Source organism: Kryptolebias marmoratus, linkage group LG8 (genome assembly GCF_001649575.2).
Source record: "Kryptolebias marmoratus isolate JLee-2015 linkage group LG8, ASM164957v2, whole genome shotgun sequence".
NCBI lineage: Eukaryota > Metazoa > Chordata > Actinopteri > Cyprinodontiformes > Rivulidae > Kryptolebias > Kryptolebias marmoratus.
Window position 1 is genome coordinate 24,382,947 of NC_051437.1, and position 22,916 is coordinate 24,405,862.

The 22,916-nt window shown below is 37.7% G+C and overlaps 1 protein-coding gene across 2 annotated transcripts; it reads right to left on the reverse strand.

Moving 5' to 3' along the window:
- Positions 1–261: 261 nt before the first annotated feature.
- Positions 262–13,840, reverse strand: mapk13 (mitogen-activated protein kinase 13). Of its 2 annotated transcripts, XM_037976975.1 has the most exons (13): positions 13,634–13,766; positions 11,322–11,386; positions 11,025–11,154; positions 10,873–10,931; positions 9,822–9,927; positions 9,562–9,591; positions 7,936–7,983; positions 7,548–7,662; positions 6,051–6,122; positions 3,958–4,037; positions 3,158–3,236; positions 2,615–2,788; positions 262–819 (listed from the first exon to the last, which is right to left on the reverse strand). In XM_037976975.1, exons 2-13 carry the CDS (start codon positions 11,327–11,329, stop codon positions 734–736), a joined length of 987 nt encoding a protein of 328 aa, XP_037832903.1. In that variant the 5' UTR covers positions 11,330–11,386; positions 13,634–13,766; the 3' UTR covers positions 262–733. The 2 variants fall into 2 exon arrangements, with proteins under 2 accessions (XP_037832903.1, XP_017266853.1); XM_017411364.3 differs by lacking the exon at positions 11,322–11,386 and having other exon boundaries at positions 13,634–13,840.
- Positions 13,841–22,916: the final 9,076 nt, after the last annotated feature.

Sequence of the window (22,916 nt, forward strand, 5' to 3'; positions counted from 1 at the left end):
GCAGGTACGCTGAAGCAGATTTTAAAGATGTTTTCACAGGAACTGAAGGGATCTCCATGTATTTCTATGGGGAAATTATTTGTAAATAAAAGGCAAATATTTTGAGAGGTATAAAAGTTACAAACACCAAAAGTCAGAGCACCCATCTCTTGAATGAGCTGAGCTTTTTTTTTTATGTATGAATAGCTAAAATAGCAAAAAGAATACAGAAGAACAACAGTGTGAATCAATTTCGGCATCACATACGGTCTTGGACACAAATTTCAGCAGAATTATTCAATTTTATTGAACATTCAGAAAGTAGCTGCTCACCTTGTGAGGCATTCACAGGCAAAACCGAAACATAGTCGTTATACTCCGCATTCCACACCAAGACTGAAATCATTTTAATGATAAGGTATGCCAAATTGTTGTAAGAAATACCAACGTTCACAACTTGTCTTACTGTTCAATTGTCAACCAGGATTACAATAAATCTTACAGGCAACCTTGTAGCATTTTGGTCACAAATCCTTTGCAACACGGATCAGGAATGTGGAACAATTTATCTTCAGGAAACTTTTTCACATGAAAAAAAAGGGTCAGTTTTAAGATAAATCACAATTATCAACACTTATTTAAAATCTATCTACCTGAAGAATTAAAGGAATAGTGTGAGGAGGAATATACAAGGGCACCGTTGGCTGTATGCTGTGATAGTTGGGGCGTCAGGAGGTCCATCGAAGCCGTCAGATCACGGAGACATGGTAAGAGTGTTTTTTCTCTTGGAGTCCCGCCGTGGGAATGGCACGAAGCTTTTTACCTCTTTAAAACATAACCCTGTGAGGACAGAAGAGAGACAGTTTGGTCTCTGAGTGTGCTACGTGTTCACAGCCCTCTTTGATCGTTTAATAAAAACGCAGTAAAAACAAATAAAAATTTACACCGGCATCCGATCAACACTGCAAGCATCGCAACAGTATGTGTTACAAGCTGCTTGTCAGATAACTTAAACAGTCATGGTAAAAGTTAGTGCACCCCATCTCAAATTTAAGGTCTTATCAGTCTTGACATAATTAATAAAATCTGAGCCTCTCCAGATGACTTTTAATGTCAAGAATGATCAAAACACGACACTCAGCAATGCCATTTATTTAAGAAAACCTTTAAAATCACCTATAAAAGTTCAAATTTATCTACAAAGCCTGCTTAAAACAGTGGCAACAGTGAAGTGCTTTACATAAAATAGTAAGAAAACAAAAGAAGACTCTCTCAAGTAACTTTGGTAAAAGAGATCATAAAAATGATGGGAAAATTGTTCTCATATTTAATTAAAAGCCAATGAGCACAAATGTGTTTTAAGAGGAGATTTAAAGAACTTCAGGAGATGGAGGCTGCCTAATATGTCGAGGCAGTTCGTTCCGGTTTATGAACTCCAACTGCAAAGACCTGATCACCTCTGCGTCCCGGCCTGCACCTCAAAGCAACTAACAGCAAATGATCATTAGACCTGAGAGAAACAGAGGGCACATGAGGCTGCCACAGGTCCAATAAATACACACAGGAGCCTATATGTTCACAGTAAAACTTTAAAATCGATCCTTTGTTTGTGTTAAAAGAGGAGCTGCACCATTCCAGACTAGCAGTCATGAGAGGTGGGTCTGATTAACACCAATGTACAAAGAGTTACAATAATCCTGTTGGAAAGTAATAAAAGCCTGGATCACCCTCTCAAAGTCATTAAAAGATAAAAAAAGATCTCACCTTTGATAAAAGCCTCAGTTTTAAAAAGGGTCTCTTCACTAACTGAACTAATCTGTTTCTCAAAGTGAAAATCAGAATCAAACATCGCGCCCAAATCTTTAACGTGTGAAAGGCTCAAAGCTACCCAGATCTATATCACATTAATTACCACTGTGTCAAATAAAAAAAGCTCAGGTTTAGAGACTTTGCGTGTCAGGTGTGTGTTCGCACAAACAGGAAGAGGGACAAACATCAGCAACAATCTGAGAGAAGCAAAGAATCAACAGAAGAAGGGTTATAAGGACACCTTCAACCAGGTTAATGGTAATCTTTTTAAGGTGGAAAAAAATATGATACACAAGCAGAAAACATTCAGGATAGCTGCCAGTTTTCTCAGGAGTCAAGTTCATCCCAAGGTCAGATAAATTTTAAAAACGGGCCTCCGTTAGCATCTTAAAAAATGGCGTTCATGAAAGTCTAATATAAAATAAAAAGAGTGAATAAGTACAGTTTGATTGGAAGGGTTAGCATCTAATATTTTCAAAGTTGCATCTGAACGAGCCATGAAATGTCTCAAACAGAGAGACTAAAGACGAGACGTTTGGCCATAAATACAGCCAAAGAGTGGGTCAAAATTTCCTAAATATGATGACAAACATGAAAAGGGTTCAATATGGTGTCTTGTTTTTTTCCAGAGAACTGCAAAGTACCAGTTATTTTTTTTATTTTCTTCACATATGTAGCATCTTTAAACAGAATGTACAACTGTACTGAAATTTGACCCAAACTCTGTTGGTCAAATATTATATCACATAAATCCTGTAAACTTTATATATTACAGGTGTTTAGAGCATTATATTATGAGAGTTTCTTAATAAAGTTTTCCTCTTACTCTTCCACTCGTCTAGGGACAATGTTGCGTTATCGTGACTGTCGTCGTACGGCATAGGCTCCGGGAAGTCATCGGGGTCCCGTAAGCTGTCAAAGTAGGGGTGCTCCAGAGCAAGTTCTGCAGTGGGCCTCTCATCCCCATCCAGAACCAACATCTTTTCCAGCAGATCCACAGCTGAGAGGTTAAACAAACATTAAAACTCTAAATAAACCCCCAGAGAACGCATAAAGAGAATATTCATATTTGCCATACGGCAGGTTATTAAAACCATTTCTGCAAACAGTAAATTCTGACACAAAAAAGAAACACAACCAGTGATGTCAGGTCTCTATGTCAGGGACACAAAATATATAGTATATATAAAAATATAAACATTTAGTCTGATTTACCCAGCATGTCAATCACTATTTAGATTAAAAAGTAGAACAGCTTTCAAGTTGCAGCCTAAAACAATATCTTATAGAGTCAGAAAATATCAAAAACAATATTACATTTAAAGGGAAACAGATGAAGGTTGTAGAAAACAGAAACATTGGAACTCACCCTTTTCACTGGCCTTGGAAAACAACGTTGAGAAGTCTTTTCTTGGATAGAGTGGAAGGCTCTTAATATAACTTTTGGCCTGTTTTTGAGATAAAAATTTAAATGCAAATATGGAAGAGTTAGTGCTTTTTCTTTGCAAAAAAGTACAAGAATGATTTGATAAATATTTCTTTAAAATTTTCATTAAACCCTGATTCAGGGAGCTGCAAACATCGGATATTCACGGACATGTTTTTCATGAAGCCATTCAGCTGTTTCTTTAAAAAAAAAAAAAAAAAGCACAAAACAAGAAGTAATTTTTTGAACTTTGTTCAGCCTCGCTGATATATTTGGCTCACCTGTCATGGTCCAGATCCACACGGCATAAAGAAAACATCATATAGATTTAATATAGAGTTTTCCTCTTAAATAAAACTGCTTTTTCTGAACCAAATCACATTACACTTGGACTTTGCTGTGGGGATGTGTTTCAGTTGCATTGTCTGATTGTTTTGGCTCTCTGGAGGCCAACACTCAGCAGATAAACGGAAGAATATGTTGAGTTTATTTCCACTCCTCTCCTAAAACACCAGTGTAGCAGGTATGTCAAAAAGGGAAAACATCTGTGTTGATTTAAAATGGTGGTAAATTAAGAGCTACATTGATCTCGTGTAACTGCTAAACGGAAATCAAATGCAAATTTCTCTTTCAAAGAATGAAATGTCAGACTAAAACTGAACATAAAGTCTAACAAATTGAGGCTTGACTGATGCCACACAACTTTCAGGACAAACCTGTGTATTTATGTAAATTTATCCTACCTCCGGACTTTCCAGCTTTTGTATAAACTCGGGTCCAGGTGCTCCGTTCACTTTCATGATCTGAGTCAGCTGGTCCATGTCTGGTAGTAAACAGGTAACAGTGAAGGACTTTTTATAATGTTCATAAATAAACAGTGGACCATACACTCACCGACCACTAGTTCACTGAGGTAGGTACACTTGTTCAATTGCTTGTTAAAACAAATAGCTAAAAAGCCAATCACCTGGCAGCAACTCAGTGGCTTTAGGCATGTAGATGTGCAGAAGAGCTGCAGAAGTTTAAACTGGACATCAGAATGAGAAAAAAAAAGAGATTTAAGTGACTTTGAATGTGGCGTGGTTGTTGGTGCCAGATAGGCTGGTCTGAATATCTCAGAAACTGCTGATTTGCTGGGATTTTTACACAGAACCATCTCTAAGGTTTAAAGAGAAAAAAAAGAGAAAATATCCAGTGAGCAGCATTTCTGTGGGCAGACTGGTTGGATATGACAGAACAGGAACAGGAGCTCAAATAACTGCTTGTTCCAACCAAGGTCTGCAGAATACCATCTCTGAATGCACAACACATCCAACCTTGAAGCAGATGGTCTACAGCAGCAGAAGACGGCTCTCAGCTAAGAACAGGAAACTGAGGCTACAGTTCACACAGGCTCACCAACAATGAACAATAAGAGACTGGAAAAACATTGGCTGGTTTGAGGAGTCTGGATTCACTGGACTCCAACGGTCTCCACAGCCACCTCAGTTTAATCGAGCACCTTCGGGATGTGGTGGACAGGAGACCTGTGCAGTGGCTGACAGGTGCAAACGCGCAGCAAACGGCTAAATGCAAAGCAAACCACTAAATGCACTGCCAACACATGAATGATGCAAACTCCAAAACGCACAAACACACACAAAAAAAGGCAACAGAAAGCTGCAAAAAGAAATGAGGCAATCACCGAAAATAGAAAGAAAGAAAAAACATACAAGCAACATAACCAATGCAAAGGAAAACTGCTGCAAATACCAAAAACACTAAAAACGCCCAAAACACTGCAAACTCACTCCACAAAACGGAAGTGCACCAGATCACCAGGGGGACTCGACCACCAAATCATACGGACCGTGGTGAAGTTAGTTTTAGGGTGGATATTGGATATCCACGGTCTGTGGATGACCTGGTGCTGGAAGTGAGGTTTCAGTCAGCCCACCTCCGTGTTCTCGCTTAGGGGCCGTCAACAAATTACCAAACCAATGACATTTAAAAAACAAGAAGTAAACAGCCTCCATGTCAACACTTAATGTTGAATTTGTTCACTAGACTGGACTAATAAGACCCACCTAATTTTATATTTTTTATTAATATTGTTCTGAAAAATTAATGTTTTTCTTCTCAGTAGCTTTCATGTCTTTGGACCAGGTGATGAAAATATAATGTTGAATTGTTTCATTAGGTGGGTGTGTCTTCTTAGTCCAGTCCAGTCAACATTAACTCTTGGACAGAAGCACAAATGTCATGGAGGCAGCGTTTATTTTGCTTTTGCAGCGTTTTTCTGTTGCATTTGTGTGTTTTGGAGTTTCCATCATTTATGTGTCTGCAGCGCGTTTCGTCGTTTGTGGCGCATTTAGCTGTTTGCTGGACGTTTGCACCTGTCAGCCACCGTAGACTCACATCACGGACGAGCAGCTGTATCTAATAAAGTGTATGGTTTCCAAGAAAGCCCATAAACAGAATAATAATTGGAAAAAGAAAGCCACTTAATGACACAGTGATAGTTTTATTTGCTAGCAAACACTATAATCAGTAAAATATAATAACTCATTATATTGTAGCAAAAGTGGCGTCTGACTCCCCCCCCCCTTGGGAAATATGTTGATTTTCCTACATGTAATTTACTAGAATTGCCCCGAGTGTTTTATTTTGTGCCCATCACATAAAACTGTCACTGTTTAATCAAGAGCTTATCAGTGCTTTTTTTACTGCCACCACTGTTTGGTAATCTCAAAAATTCATTTGGAAATCATAGTGTTTCTAACTTGATCGGCTGAAAGTATTTTTTCATTTTCTAGATATAAAAAAAAAAAAATGGACAAGGAGCTTGAAAGGATACAGTCCTTCCCTTTGAAAAGGGTTTTTCCGTTGATCATCTCTGCCATGATGCAGCCCACGGACCAAATATCCACTAGAAGAAACAACAGAAAAACATCAGTGAGGATCCAACTGAATATGCAACTGTGTTTTAAGTTGCAACAAAGTTGAGGAAACAGCTCAGGTCTTATTCACAGCAGAGCTGAATCTGTTGTGTTGGTCAAATCTGGTGGGCAAATTTATCTTGAGGAGAGTGTAAGCTTGCAATGACAGCAGAAATCCACTCAAACTAGGCGTCAGCTCATCAATCTGGTCAAAAATAATCTGTATTTGTCCAAATTGAGGCCAAAGAGTGGACTAAGACAAGTAAGATATTCAAAAACTCTAAACTATCTCTTTCATATATACGGTTCTGACAGCAAACTGACAGCGCTGAGACTTAATAATAACCAAAATAAAATGAATGAATGGTTTGGAAAGACAGCTATGAATCCTTAAATGCACTTTTGGAACTGAAACAGAATTAAAAGTCTTGCTGACTCAAAGGGTACAACACGGGCTTTACCTACGGCCACATCCACATGCTTTTGTCTTTCCAAAACAATTTTTTCCACAGTAACACAGCACCGTTTCTAGAAACGTTTTCATCCACACAGAGACAGAAAACAACCCAAACTCTGCAGTAATTATGCCAGGCCTGTATGAGGCGCTGTCACACTGACACAAAAATACATCAAAAACAGGAAAGAAGACGCTTCAAACTGTAAACACAAGAAGAAAGAGACATGGTTGGAGAATACAAGAGCAATAACTAAAATCCTTTTTTGTGGACTGACACCGAAGTGGAACTTTCCCTTTGTGTCACATTGAAGGACGACTGACTGGGAGACGTAACAGTCCAAACATGTGGACATAATGGACGATTTCAGGGCCAGTATCCAGAGGGACAGCTGGGGAACTTATTGATACACAAGACTTTCAAAACTATTCCCATTCCCGTTATTTAAATGTATACCAGATGTATGTATATTGTGGTATTTTTCCGTAACATTTGCTTTAGTCATGTTGACCGTTCAATAAAGTGATAAAAAGCTTTTAGAGGTTTTGTTTGTTAAAGGTATTGTTCATCAGTCTTGAGCAACTGGCATATGCAGCCCAAACACAAGCATGGAAACAGTCATTGTTGTTACTTCTGTCACACTTGGAGTTGTAGGTTCGGCAGGAGGTAAGACTATGACATTGTTGTTTTCAAATGGTTGCATTTAGGCTGTTGATACAAGAACACAACGGTGGTGTTTAAAGATTTTCTCACTCTGCAACCTGATTTAAAAAAAAATAACACTGTAAGGGGCTCCTGAAATGCTGTTTCCGTATTGACTCCCAGCTGAAACACAAAAATAACCTTTGCATATCCACAGAACGCAGTTCCCGTGTGGACAGGGTCCAAATCAGGATGCTTCACAGGACAAACATCGGTTACAGCAACAGTAAGAATATGTAACAGCTACAATTGTCTTGCCAGTCTGGGTGTAGTGCATCCAATTCAGAATGACCTCAGGTGCCCGGTACCAACGGGTCACCACGTAGCCCGTCATCTCTGCGTCGGTACTGCGAGCCAGCCCGAAGTCCAGGATCTGCATCAACACCAAATAAACTGATAAAAATCTATCCCGTCAGCACCATGGCCATTAAACATCAGTTTACATACATGTGCAGCATGTTTCACAAGCATATTTACATTTGTAGAGACTTGCAGAGATAAGTTCATCATATATGAATGCAAAGACAAGTGTAATGTGTTTTTAAGTTGTAATCATAAAGCAACATTTTACCTGATTTTGCTGCTAAAACTGCCGCATTATGTAAAAGCTGAAGTGTTATTTAATGTAATCCTTACAAGTACGTACCTTCAGTTCGCAGTCTTGATTAACAGCCAAGTTTCCAGGCTTAAGATCCTGAGAAGAAAATGAATTGAGTGATTGTTACTTAGGGTACATACTAATTAACAAGAAATTACAGTGATTAGACTCTTACAGGAGTCCATAAGAGCTTTGGTGCTTCAGCTTTACTTGGCTCAGCCGTCTGTCTCAATGCGTAACTACTGATTTTTTTTTTGTTTTTAACAAGCATTTACCAATGTGAGTCACCAACAAACCAACCGTAAAACGCTATGCAGCATTTTTAAAGAGTAATACTGTGACATGATGTGATACATTTGACACTGAGTGTTGTTAACGCCTCAACTGCTTTAAGATTTAACACAGTAATAGCAGAGTAACACCATTTTCTACGCTCCAAACACACACAAACACCAATGTTCGCACTTTCTCAGCTAATATTTATCATAACAGATCAATATGTTATCTTCAAAATGGTGAAAAAGGAGTCAGGAGAGTAAAAAACCTAGTGAGGATTAATCTTGTTCTCATGCTGCACAAGTTGCTCAACATAATAAACACCTTTTACTTTTATATAACATACTGCTCAAACATCAACGTGCTTTTAGTCAAAGGTTTCTTCTGTTCTGCTGCATTTAAGACGAGAGCAGGAGGTCACTGCGGTAACCTTTTACATTAACTCTGCTCCAGGAGAAGGGGCTCATCCATTAGGGTAGGAAATATTAAATAAATATTTAATTAAATTCAGCTCAATTTAGTTTGTCATGGGCAGAGGTAAAAGTTTTCCAGTCAACAAGAAAGGGAAAAATAACCTTTGCCCTGAATTCATAAACCATAAATTAGCCAGGAACAAATATTAATTAAAATCTTCTGAAGAGAAAAAATAATAAAACTGGGAAGTTTGAGAAACTTCTGCTTAACTCCTTGAATAAAATAAAATAAAATAAACTAGACAGCCTTAGAGAAAATCGTTTTGTTGTGTCACTGCACAGCCACTCGCAGCAATATCACCAGAATGAGAAACATCTTATCCTGAAATGATGCCAACAAACTAGTTCACGCATTTATAACTTCAACGCTGGATGACTGCAGTTCTTTATTATCTGGATCTCTGATTATTCTCTGCCAGGGTTCTGATAAGAGATCATATTCTTCCAGTTTACTGAATGGTTTTGCGGGTTCTCCTCTATGTCTACTTAAAGATTCCTGTCCGCTCCTCAGAGGCAGATGTAAGCAATGGCCTCAAAGATGGAAGATCTAAATAATTTAGAAAGGCTTAAAGAGTAAAGAACAACAAACAACTAAAGGAGCTGGGATTAACATGTGAATGTTGTAAAGTTTCAAACCTGTAAGTATAGTGAAACCTACGTAGGTTTTGTTTCTGAGCTGAAGGGTGTGACCTAACAACTCGAGACATGCAGTCAAACATCAGAGAGCTCCACTAATCCTACCTGTTTGGGCAGGTTTTATTCTGACGCAACCATAATGATTAAATAAATCAACAATCCCAAAGCACAGGAACAAACACAAAACAGGAACATGACACTAAAATGTGCTGTGAAGTAATCCCTTTCTTTAAAAAAAAAAAAAGTTGTTTTAAAGATAAACAGTGTGCCCGTACTGACTGGTACTCACCCTGTGGATGATTCCTGCCTTGTGAATGTACTGCAAAGGAAGTAACAGAAGGTTTATTGGTTCAATTTTCACAGAAACGTATGCATCAACGGGAAGTCAGTAATCATGTTTCTGTTTGAGTCGACAAGGATAAAAATCACCAAATGACGGCTGACAGTTTCAGTTACGAAAGAACAAATCATGTGAAACTTTACAATCAAACGTCTCTTGTAACATTCTGATGCTCGATGATGAAACTTAATGGTTGGGAAAAGTCTCACCCTAAGTCCACAGAGCATCTGATAGACGAGAAACTGGATTTTGTCTTCAGAGAGATGACCTCTCACCTTCGACAGGTCGGTAAACATGTAAGGCATCACCAGGTAGCTGAGAAGAACACGGAGAGAGACGGTGAGACGTTCCACACCCTGCTAAGGCTAGAATCCAGCTATCTTTATTTCATCCAGTGAGGAGCTTTAATAGTTTATGTTTTAAACACACAGAGGACTGTGCTGCTAGTTTCTTCTGGCAAAAACAGAAAAAGAAAACAATCACTCTTTCAAAAAAAGTGGTGTTATGTTCTTCATGTCTGTGTCCTGCTTTCATCAGGACTCTTACCCAGTCAGACCAAGGAATAAATACAGCCTGAAAAAAGCCTGTCATTTAAACTGAAAATACAGAATTAAACACTGCAGAAGTTATGCCTCTGTCTTTTATTACATATACTAATATGAATTGAAAAAAAGTTTTTATTAAAAATGTTCAGGCTTGAAATATTAAAAACATGTAAAAAAAAGTAATTTCAGGTCTGAAATTGACCACTTTTATGTTGTACCCAGTCTGAATGTGTTAAGTTCATGACTCCTTTATAAAAAGTGATTTATCTTTTACAGCCATTTTTCTGTAAGGTCGCTGTAGTATTTGTTGCTCAGGGCCAGACAGTAATTCCAGTTAAGTTAGGGAATACGGCACAAAATTATATTTGAGACAACAGCGTGTTTTTTTAGGTTTGGGAGGGCCATTTTACCAGCAAACGTGCACATTTCCTGAAAAGCAAAGACCAAAACTATTTTCCGTACTCCCCCAGAGCTTCTTTTATATCTGTCAGCATGGCAACATGTTGAAACCTGCCGGAGTCACCCGACTTACTTCTGCCAAAACTGAACTGAACTGAAAATCAATTTATGCCAAATGAAATTTTAGTTCACCGTTTTAAAGTAATACAAAGTGTTTCCTAGATCCTAAAACAAACAGCAGTATGAAATAAGTGTGAAATAATCCTGCAAATCATTAGTAGCTTTACATGTGCGCCATAAGGTCAAAAGTACTCACAAGTCCTGGAAACCATCCAAGGTTGAGGCAGGTGTAAACACATCCAGGAGTCCTATCACCTACATGGAATGAGGGATGAAACAGTCTTCACAGTTAATCATGATGAACACATTAAAACCTTCAGTCTGAAGAATGGAGCTAGAGCTACTCACATTCTCGTGCTTCATGTGTTTGAGTAATCGGAGCTCTCGATAAGCCCTCTTAGCAAAGATCTCTGACTGGAAGGGCCTGTGGAGCTTCTTGATAGCCACTTTCTCTTTACTCTTCTCATTTGTTGCTGAGCTGTGGAAAAAAGACAAAAAAGAAATGGTTTAACACATCGTTACCTTAGTGCTACACAAGCTTATTAGGTGTGCAAGCTAATTTTAACTTTTAGCTAGCCATTTACGACTATTTTGCTACTTTTAGCTTCTAGCTAGGCTTCTGCTACTTTTAGACAGCCGCCCTACCTCAGCATATTCACACTGCACTCTTTCAGAAGATGCACTTCCTCCAGTTTCACTGTGATTTCGTTCTTGCAGAGACAAAGAAAGAAAACGACAGAATTTGGAGATTTTATGCTCAGAAGCTTTGCAGGCAACGACAGAAACGCTGTCAGATGATGGTACGGGGCACTCTGAGTGGTGGTCTGTTGTTTTTGTGTAAATGTTTGGCCACTTCTGGCGTGCACACTTGCAGTGATCTGCAGGGCACCAATATGTGGGAGGAAAGGCTTGTTGAGCTATTTGGAGACGCATCCACCGACACACATGATTCAAATCCCTTACACGCAGAATAGATTTGAACGCTGATGCAGTCACTTATAGTCCGTTAGATCTGCAGCACTCATCCATGTCAACAAAGGTCTGCAGAAAGTACATTACATAAAACTTGTATCATATTTCTGTTTACTGTTTCTTTCTTCAGTTTGCATTTTATGTAGTTTGAAAAAACAAATGATAGATGAAGATGAGCCAGTTCATGAGCTCTTGTAAAGGTCAGCCATTTTAATCTTAGACCTCAACTCCCACTATATAATATTTAAAACCATGAAGAGAGTTTTTTTTACTTTCACTGACAAAGTCTCACTTGTCTGCGTACATGAAAAATTCAAATAAATTCAGTTTAACGCAAAGCTAGCAACTTAAAATGATTTATTGATCATTACACACTAATTACACATATAGTACTTGTGCATATAAATTTAGGATTTAAAACATATTTACAGCTTCACATAAAAGTCTGTAAATCAAACATTGTGTCAGGCAAACATACGTGACCATGCAGAGACTCAGAGGTATCACAATAATGTATTTTTTCCATTAAGAAAAAATATTGATGGTTTTACATAAATAAAATTTTATTCAAAAGCACTGTGACTTTTAGTGTTAGGATGTTATTAGGAAATGAGGAAACTGTCCACTGCTTGATGGATTTCCAACTGCTCCATCATGTTATAGTGGGTTTTAATTATTTAGCAACATCTTTCTATGAAACGAAATGGTCAGGGCTGCATGCAGAAATTAAAAAGAGAGCAAATCAGCCAAATGAAGATCAATATGATGCAAGAATGAATCAGTGTTTGAGAAGCCAGCAGGTCTTCTCTTCAATTACCTAAAAATCATTATATATTTCTAAAATCTTAAAGCCAAAACTCAGTCCAAACACCACTCTGTTAATATACATTAACCAAAATACCACAGAAAATTGGACTAACACATCAAAGATCTTTATAAATTAGTACAGCAGGCTGACGAAATGCATGGTGTGTCTGTTTGTTAGCAAAATATCTCATGAACTAATAGACAAATTTGAATGAAACATGCAGAAAGTAATCATGGTATGTACGTTTACAACTGACTGATATTTAAGAATGCCGGCACATATAATCGACATTAGTCAACACAAAATGACTGTAACACAGTCAGTTTTACAGACAATGAGCTAAAATTTGACGTGGTAGTAGCTGAGTCCTTCACAACACAAACACTGAGCGTGAAGTCTCACAATATCATATGAGATTCTGTATAACATTTATCTCAAGGTTTGACCAAAACGGCTATGTCTTCATCATTTCTCAACATAAAATGATTTTAAAGTAACACTTTGAAAGGTGACAGGCGATATGCAATCCTTCAAGGAATGCTCGGCCTTTATTTATGTAGGATTGCTGTGAGATAATATAGATATTTCATTACAGGCAACAAAAACAAGCTGCACAGCTGCTGTTTTATACTGTTTTATGGTTGGAAAATGACACAATAAAATCTAATGACTTTTCCAGGATCTCAAAGCCCTAAATACAATCATGTAAAGCATCATATTAAATACCTAAACATTGTTTCTGTTTATAGTATCAACTGGATTGCACAATAAGGCCTGTTTAAAAGATGCTGATTGAGTCCAAGTTCAACAACAATAATAATAATAATAATAATAATGATGTTTAACATAATAAATGCTGGTAAAAGAGACAGAGGCCGTGTTTAACAGTGACATTATTAATCCCTGCTGGAAGGTGTTCTGTGATCTTCGGGCTAAAACATGACTAATCCTGGGACGTTTGTGGCTAAAGGTGCTGACTTGTCGACACGAGTTGTTTGACTGGAACCGCCTGTGCCATCAGTGTTGACAACAGGTCGGTGTGCAGCAGATATCTCCCAGGCCCGCCTCAGACAGCACACAGCCTGTCGTAATCACTGCCGGGGCTCAAACTGAGCAGCCCCCGTCCCGAACCTCCTCACACACACACACCGTCCAGCTAACCCATCAGTTAACTCACCACACCGAGCCGTACGCCCCGGTTCCGACCTGCTTGAGCCGTGTGTATTTCTCCGGGACCTCCCACACCGTTTTGTTGATTTCCTCCCGGGAGAAATGTGCCCGAGCCTCCATGCTGAAGAAGAGGAGCAGGCGAAGCTACACAATTAAAAAAAAAAAAGGAAAAGAAAGAAAACAACTTCTCCCTCCTTCTTCTGGTTCGCCTGTCACTCGTTTTTTTTAAAGACAGCAAAGCAAAACACTGTACAAGCACGAGACGTTACACCCCCGTTTCCGGGAATAATTTTCAAAATAAAGTCGAACCGTTTAGCTTGCCGTAAAAATGACTTTAGAGCGCAAAGCTAACAGGCTAACAAATATGCTTAAAAAACACCTTTATGATACATGTACTCTCAAAAGCACCTTTAAGGTGAATGTACCCGTTGAACAACACATTTACCGCGTAGTATTTTTATTGTCGTTATTGTGTTTCCAATAATCTGGTCCTTCGCGAAACAAAAGCTTTATTTTGAAGGGACGATTTGAAGTTCCGGTTTCATCTCCTCGGTCGACTTCATGTTTCGTTTGCTGTGACACATAATTTTGAAGCCAAAGTTTCTCCTTTTGCGCTTGATAAACAGCCCGGAGAACTCGTTAACCACCTTTAGCAGAACACTATTTCATTAAAAAAACTGAAATCCGCCGTGTGGAAAAGAGCTGAAATCACGAGATCTCCTGTGTGAAAAGAACCTGACGCCTTGCCTGCTGAAACATGTCAACATGACTCGATTTTTTTTCCTCCCACCCACACGTTGTAGGTGTTACTTGTCATGAATAATTACTGTATGTTGCTAGAAATTAATGAATCATGGCAGCCTTCAAACATACATGAACAAAAACATAAAAACTCAAGGACTGTATATTAGTTTTGTTATGAAAATATATTAAACTGAGAATCCACATTGAAAATAAATGTTTTCTTTTAGGAAAATACAGTCACATTAAAGATCCTCTAATGTATCTGAGCTGAACCTCATGTGTATACACAGCAGCTAAACTAAGGCCTTTTAGTATGACCCACTAAAAGTCATACCACATTATTCTCATTCAAGCTGCACCTTTTGATGTATAGTTTGCATATTTTATTCCAAAGGTGCATGGTGAGATACAGACAAAAACTTTGACCTTATAGTAATAAGGTTGCTTCAGTGCTTCCGCATTGGCAACCTTAATTACTGAACAGCTGCTTTGGAGATTAAAAGCAAATTTAGATTTTCTGCAAGACTTGTTGTAGAAGACTTCCTGTTGCATATTATTAAAAAATGTTTTATTAATTTGTAAGTATATGCATATGTTCTGCTGGTGCATTTGTAAATTATATTACACATCAAAAAAATGTAATTATCTGTGGTGCTGATTTGTCATGCCTGTTGAGGATGAGTCAACACTGACCTCATATGTTGGTGTAGAATTAAAAGGGAAAATGAATGGATGGCATGGCTGTTTGAAAGGGATTTTTGCTGGATGGTACAAAATAAAATAAATAAATATTTATCTGAGGGCTGAAAGCATCACGGATCAATACCAGTGACTCAGCAGGCTGGTGAACTTTCCTGCTTTCAAAACCCACTTTACAGGCTCTCCCTTTGGAGCGAAAACACCCACCGGTGCTTCAGGATCTGTCCACAACACTATTCAGCAAAGTAAACTGGAATCAGGGATAATAATAATAATAAAAAACAACTTAAAAAACATATCTGAGCTAATCTGTGCATGCTATTGAATGTTAACAAGTCTGTTTTATTGATGACACTGGGAAAAAAAGGTTTACTAACTCACATATACACAATTTCTCATCTTATCAAATAATTATAAAAATGCACTTTTGTCATTTTACAGAAATGGCTGCAACATTTAGAGGTAAAGTGACACTTGACACTAGTTTACAGGATGGGTTTATAACACAAGCGTTTAAACATGAACTCTGCCTTTGTGCATAAATGAAAACTACATGACTCCTTTCTTATGTTAATAAAGTTTAGTTTTGATTTTATTAAGCCTCTTATTTTTGTTCTGGTTTCATTATATTAATGGTGAGCTGGTGTCAGATAGTGCTAAAAGCATCTGGTGCTGAGAAACCGAAGCTTCTCATTGTCCTTTGTTCAATTCAGGAACTCGGTCTCTTCTTCTTCTTTCTCTTCCCTAGTATCTGTTTTCACTCAGGCCTCTGTGCCTCACACAACCAAAACATTTCTTGTCCTCGCTTGGCTGTTGGTGCCTCCCAATGTTTTGAATCTTTAAGTGTTTTTAGTCTCATGTTTAGAGTCTGATGTCCTTGGTATTTGACTCTTGTGTCTTTTTGTATTCTGTCCTATTTCCAGGTCTCCATGGAAATGGTGAGGTCAAGTGTATTCTGTCTTAGAATAACACTTCAGAATTTATATATATTTTTTTCTAATTTTTCATTTTGCACCTTTTTATTTTATTGTCACTCCCTGTGCTCTCGAGTCCCACTTTTTTGGAAGTTTCTACCCTTTTCCTAAAAAAGACATTAAGTTATGATATTTACCCCTTTCCTTTGGTATTAAGTAGGTTTTGTGCATGTAAAATGTGTATAAAGGCAGTTGTTCCTGTTTGAAGCCCAGGTTTTTATTAGTTTACCTATCTAGATTGTATATGACACACATGGATCGCCTGCACATCATTATTTTTTAATAATCAAACAAACTCAGAGAATTGTTTTTCTCATGAGTTTATTGTGCAAAATACTTTGGTTAATTAAATACATGCAAACCCACACTGTGACAAATGTATTTTCAGTGTCACACTTTTATCTGAAGCAACACAAACACATTGATGATACTGAACTACTTAAATAATTTTGTAGGAAACACCATGAATAATGTAACTGCTTGTCAAGATTATTTATTATACATATTTTTCACATTTAAAGGTTGACTTTTCATTTGTGGGAGTTTATCAGTGCTTACAGCTTGTCTAGATAAAACCCTCTCGTCTGTATCTTTGCAGAGTGCCAACCTGGGCCTGTTGCCATCATAAGCACAAAAGCTTTTTGTGCCAAAAAAAAAAAAAGTCAGCATGGTATCAAACGCCAAAACCTGCCAAAGTGAGGTGTATCATTGGCAGCTTCATTAGAGTTTGTCTAAAATGCTCACATCTCTCTTTGTATCAATATCATTTGGTTCCAATCAGAACTTTTAAGGTAATTAAGGATAAATAAATTCTCTTCAAGGTCATTACAAATTTTATGGTAACCCATCAACTGATATTAAGATATTTAACAAGATGGTGTCAAGAGACAAATGTGTACTGGAACAAATTTTTGTAATAATTTCTCCAAAAGTCTGACAATCGTCAGGTTTACTGCTAAAACTACAGACCTAATCCCCCCTTTCTCAAAAAATTAATATTCAAGGACACCTGTTTTATATTCTAGGTGTCTTCAAAAAACTTTGAAACTCAAATTGTGGATATTTCAGCCAGAACAAAAAGAACAAGACAGAATACACTGAAAAACAGAAAATGACTATGTACATAAAATAACTGATGAATGAATGGAATGAAACAAGCACTGATGCTAAAATCAAAAATCTAAATCTAAAGTAATGTAAATGTCATGATTGTAGTTTACAACACTGTGAACATCTCTCAGCTACTACTGCACCAAATTTTAGGTCAGTATCTGGAAAATTGTCTGAGTTAAACAATTTTCTTTGTGTTTTTTTTTAAAGTTTGGTTAGCTGTGGCAGCCATCTTGAATTGTGTTGACTCCAAAAGGTAATTAGTCGTAGATGTACATATAATCATTACCTTTCTGGTTCATGAGATATATGTTGGTAACAGACAGACACATTAGCACACAGGCACAGGCATGGAAAAGGACAATATCGCCCGCCTTTCACCCTTCAACATGGGGCGATAATGATTAGTGACAGGGATCTTCTGAGAACAATCTGGCACAGACTTAGTTTAATAATATTCCTGTAAAATGATTCAAATTAGCCAAACAATGGAAACCATAAAATTATTTTCTCACTCAGTCCTCATCTCCCCTTCTATGCAGAGTTTTGCACTAGTTATTGTAATTTTAGTGTGTCTTCCATTGTGTCTCTTTGTAGAGGAAAACAATAAAGCCAACAAGGCTTTGAACTCTTCTACATTATTCCCTTTCTGGATAAATACATATTCAAAGAGCCTGATCAAAAGGGCATTTGTTGTTCATCTGTATTGCCAAAACTAATCAGAAATCTATTTGCTTCTCTTCCTATTTGCTTGCCGTGTGCGCTTTGAGGCCATTTCCTAAAATATATTCCATCAACTGCTTACAAAGGGCCTCTACTACTCTCTCTGGGTAAATATCAGTAAAATACCAAATTTAAGAAACAGGGTTTTGATTAAGATTGGCTGATAAATCAAACCAGCTTATCTTAAATCAATGCAAAGGAACCAACATTTTCTGTGTAAGACACTGTGATACCATATGTACAAAATACGTGTTGATTAGATTGTTTTTGTTATTCCTATTTACAGATATTTTTATGTTTGTGCAGTTAAAACAGAATTTATGTTGAGGATGTTTAGGTTGTAACTCAATATGAAACCAGTTTGATCAGTTACACCACAAGATGGAGCTGACATTAAGCAGTAAAGCCACAGAAAGAAGTAAATAGTGCATATGAGTGGTTTACATTTAATCAGAGCAGAGACTATTGAGGCCTTGTCGAGCTCCTCATAAATGAGTTTTTAATTAAAATATCTTAGATTTACAGCAGAACAACCGAAGTCTGTATTTTCCCTTTTAACTATACTTCAGTGATGTTTAAGGTTATCCTTTTCAGAAACCCGTGGCTTTCTCTGCAAATAAATTTCTTTTGCTTTGTTCACGACAAATCAGAAAAGTAAAAGACATCATTTCCTGTGTGAAGGCGGCCTAGTTATTCCCAGGAAAGCTCTCCGAAACATTAACTATTCAGAACAGCTAACAGCTTTCATTTCTCTTCTTTAATTATTGGCAACAGATAGAAGGAGAGTGAGATGGTAGAAGATGGCACATTTATTCATGTGAACATGCCACAGACTATTATTTTAAAAGGAAAAGCCTCTGGGTGGTACAGTGCATCAGCTCGTTTGTGCAGTGGAGACTGGTGGAGAATAAAATAACTTGGCATGACCTCTGTTTTTTGCTTGTGATGCAGATATACCAGCATAACCTGTGGCTCACATGTGAAGAATACAAAATCATGTCATTCACATACATGTACTGGACAGCAGGCATAAATTAAAGGCCTCGCAGACCTTGAAGGAATGCATATCACCCACTGCCTTTGATGCCAGAGTTTTAGATTAAGATCATCTTATGTTGAGAAATGACCAAGTTGTTTCAGACAAACTTTTAAAATAATGTTAAACACAATTTCACACAAGATGTCATGCTTATAGCATGTGTTGTGAATGACTCTCAGCTACTACCTCATGAAGTTTCAGCTCAATATCTATAAAACTGACTGGATTAAAGCCATTTTTGTGTTTGCTTAAATTGATTAGCTGTGGGAGCCATTTGGAATTGGATTGAGTCCAAAGGGTAATCAGTTGTAGATGTACACCTAATGATTACTTGCTGAAAGTTTCATTAAAATCTGTCCAGTGGTTCTTCAGATGTTTTGCTAACAGACAAACAGGGTTGAATCCAACAGTTAATGCTAAGGTTTTAATCAAAGATCATGCACAATGAGTAGCACTTGAAGTATAGGTTGTGACTGACTCTTAACTTCAACCACACTAAATTCTAGCACAATTTCTGTAAAACTGACTTAATTATAGGCATTGTTGTGTTTTCAGAGGTCAGTTGGCTGTGGTGGCCTTCTTGAATTGGGTTGACTCCAAAAGGTAATCAATGGTAGATATACATTCCTTAATTGTCTTGTGCAAATTCAATCCAAATCCATGCAGTGGTTCATGCAATATTTTGGAAACAGGTAGACTATCTCACACACACGGGCAAAAACATTGTCGCCCGCCTTCACTGTTCAGCAGCCAATAATGAGCAAATTACAGTCATAAATTCACCCGGAGCTTGTTCTTTTCCTCTTCATGTCCTTCAACCTTTTAACAAAATTTTCTCAAGCAGAGTTTAAATTGACATTTTGAGTTAGATGACACAACATGGGGAGTAAAAGTAGGAGGAGGGAGGGGAGATCATGTTTCACCAAAGGCCATGGTTAGAGGAAGACATGTATTTGGCCCTCATGCCACGGAGCAAACAGTGACATTAACCTAATGAGGTTTTACATAGTAATTAAGGCTCCACACTCAATGATGCTGTGAGTTGTCCCGTACCAACTGAGAATTAATTATTAGTATCAATCAATGATGTTATCTGTGGGTGTTAGTTGGTTAAAAGGGGAGACAGGCAGACAGTGGCATTTAGCTGTGATTAATGAATTGACCTTCCCTACAGCCTTGGCTGAGATCTTGAAAAATCTATTCCATTTCAAAGTGACCTCCGGGGGTGTGGATGGCTGGTTGGAACACCCATACACTCAGCATCCAAATGCAACAAAACACACACGCGCATACACATGACCTTCAGTAACAGCAGTGGACAGCGGTGTAGATGCAAAGGTTGATGTCAGAAGACACGGGTTTCCTCACATTTCTCACTCTGATGTCCAGACGACACATGATTGAAGATTGTTGCCACTGTGTTGTGCATTGAACTGATGGAAGTCCACTTAGGCCTGAAAGGTACTTATTGCAAAGTCATGGAAATCGGTCAGAAAAATAAAAAATAAATCATGAGGAAACAAATCGACACATTTTTTCCCCCTCATGTCAATGGTTAATGTGTCCTTAAATTAAAAATTTGTAAGCCAAATTTGTAACAGGATGTCACCTACATAACATGTTCATTTGTTTACTTTTAAATAGTTGAAGTGACAAAAACAGATCTACAATGGTGCCGTCCACAGAAGAGCCTCTGGGATTGAGAAGTTTGACAATTTTCACATGTTGGTACATATTTATATCCAGATTTGTTGAGTAAAGTATGCAGATAAAAAATAGGTTAGGTTGAAACAGTAAAATTACAAGTCTAGAAGAAGTTTAGCAGAAGCTGCAGGTGTTTTTGTCTTTATGACGCTCCACCTCCCTGCTTTATCCCCAATATTTATTCTTGACAGTCGTTCTTTTTCTTTTTTCTTGTTTGGCGGCAGATTCACTCTTATATTTCCACCATATTTATTTACCTACACAGACTATGACCAGTCCAATGTAGGTCAGTCACATAACTCAAGCTTCTACGTGGTTTATGGAGATTTCAGCCAAGTGCTTTGTTTACATTGAGTGCATACCCGCATTTCAGAATTTCAAATCAATATATTTGGGAAAACTACAGAAGAAAAGTCTTTCAAACTGCACCGTTTGATATAGTTCACAATAACCCTTTTTATGTTTGATTTGTAAAAGAATTTGCAGAATATATATTTTACTAAGCCATCCACAATACATAACATAACAGGAACAGAATTCATTTATATCTATATTTTATTACAGGTTTGATTTAATTTTTGTATATTTTGAAAATTTTAACACATGTCATGCTATATAGAGTATGTGCACACTGTAGTTCTTTCATGAAGCAGAAACATCCAGGAGATAATGAGGATCGCATTAAGCTTTTACAGCCAAAGTGCTTACTAGGCTACAAAAGCCTTATATTATATTTATAATGCCGCAGAAGCTATTTGAAGAAAATTGCCGGATGTTTTATGCTTTTATTTTATGATATTTTATGCTTTTAGAACTGTAGAAGATGCAAAGTGAAGCTGAAGTAGCATTTGATGGGATAAGTAACTGTGGTTAGTGGGCGAAAGAATGAAAAATACCATTTATTTTGCAATGACATGGTAAAATGACTGTTTTCAAAACTGTATTCACACTGTGTTAAAAGCTATGGAGACCTCATGCATTACAAAAAGTATGGGAAAGAAATGTGTCATGAGTTAGGAAGTTCATTAAAGGAAATGTGCTGTTTAATTTGTTGATTTAAAGCCTTAACACTCACTTTAGGGTTTAAGGGTTTAAAAAAATAAAAGATATTTGTTTTGGGGGACACAGTGTCTAAGATTTTTGTGGGAAACAAGATACTTGGAGGTGCTAGGCTTTTAGTTGCTAAATGTTTGCCATCTAGTTGCAAATTATATCTAGTTTCTTATTAATGTTTTTTTTAATTGTGTTATATTGTAATTTTTAATCTTTTATAATCCAATATTTTTTTTACCCAATTTTGAAGGATTAGTGGGTGTTTTAGTTTGACAGAGTTTGAAGTCCAAGAAGACAGCTTCTATTGAGGATCAACAGCACGTCTTTAAGACAATCAGGACCAGCCTTGTGCACAGATTACAGTCCCAAATGTACCTGTTTCATCAGGCAGCCACCTGGCCCTCCTTCCGTCTGAATCAACATCAGGTCAGCACAGATCACCTACTAATGAGGATGAAAGCAGACATATGATTTAAAACAAGAACCCACAAAACTTCCAGAAGCAGCTGGGTGATGCATGCCAACAATGCCATCAATAGCTAACCTGCAAAGCTTGGTGCATTTCCCAGACGATGACAGCTACAGTACAGGAAGTCCCTGTGGTGCCACTTTTCAGAGCCCTGGAGGCATCATTTTGCCACGTTTCATCTCACCCACACATGAATGACGCTCGCTGGCCGCCACACAACAAACCGTTTCGCCGCTGTTTGTCTGCTGGCCGCCTTCATAGCAATGCCAGCCAGTTCTAACAGCATACATGGCATGTTTGCAGCGTTTCTAAAGCGTTCTGCAATAATGGGCTCTCAGAGGCCGTTACTTAGGTGACCCTTGCCATAATGACCCAGCAGCCTCATAAAGTATTCAGGAACATTGACTTTTCATTCAGGATCGTGAAACTGGTGGAAAAGGACATAATAATGAGCATTATCCAGGCTAGTGTACTCATTTGTGAGAATGATGACACAAATAGTGACAGAGGTTACGGAGCCATGAGAGTGAAGAGATGCAATAAGACAGTTGCCCGTGTCTGCGAAATGTCTTTATGCCTATATTCAACATGGCCTCTATGGCTATTTTATTACAGCAACAGTGGAACAATGTGGTGCAATTAGGCTGCTCTAAGGAGAAAAGAGCAGCAAGTGCTGATCAATAAATTTTTACAGTCAATCCTAAATAGCTCTGGTAGCCAATGAAGTGAAGCTGAAGCGGAGTATTAGACTGTCTTCTCCACTTAGCTGCAATCA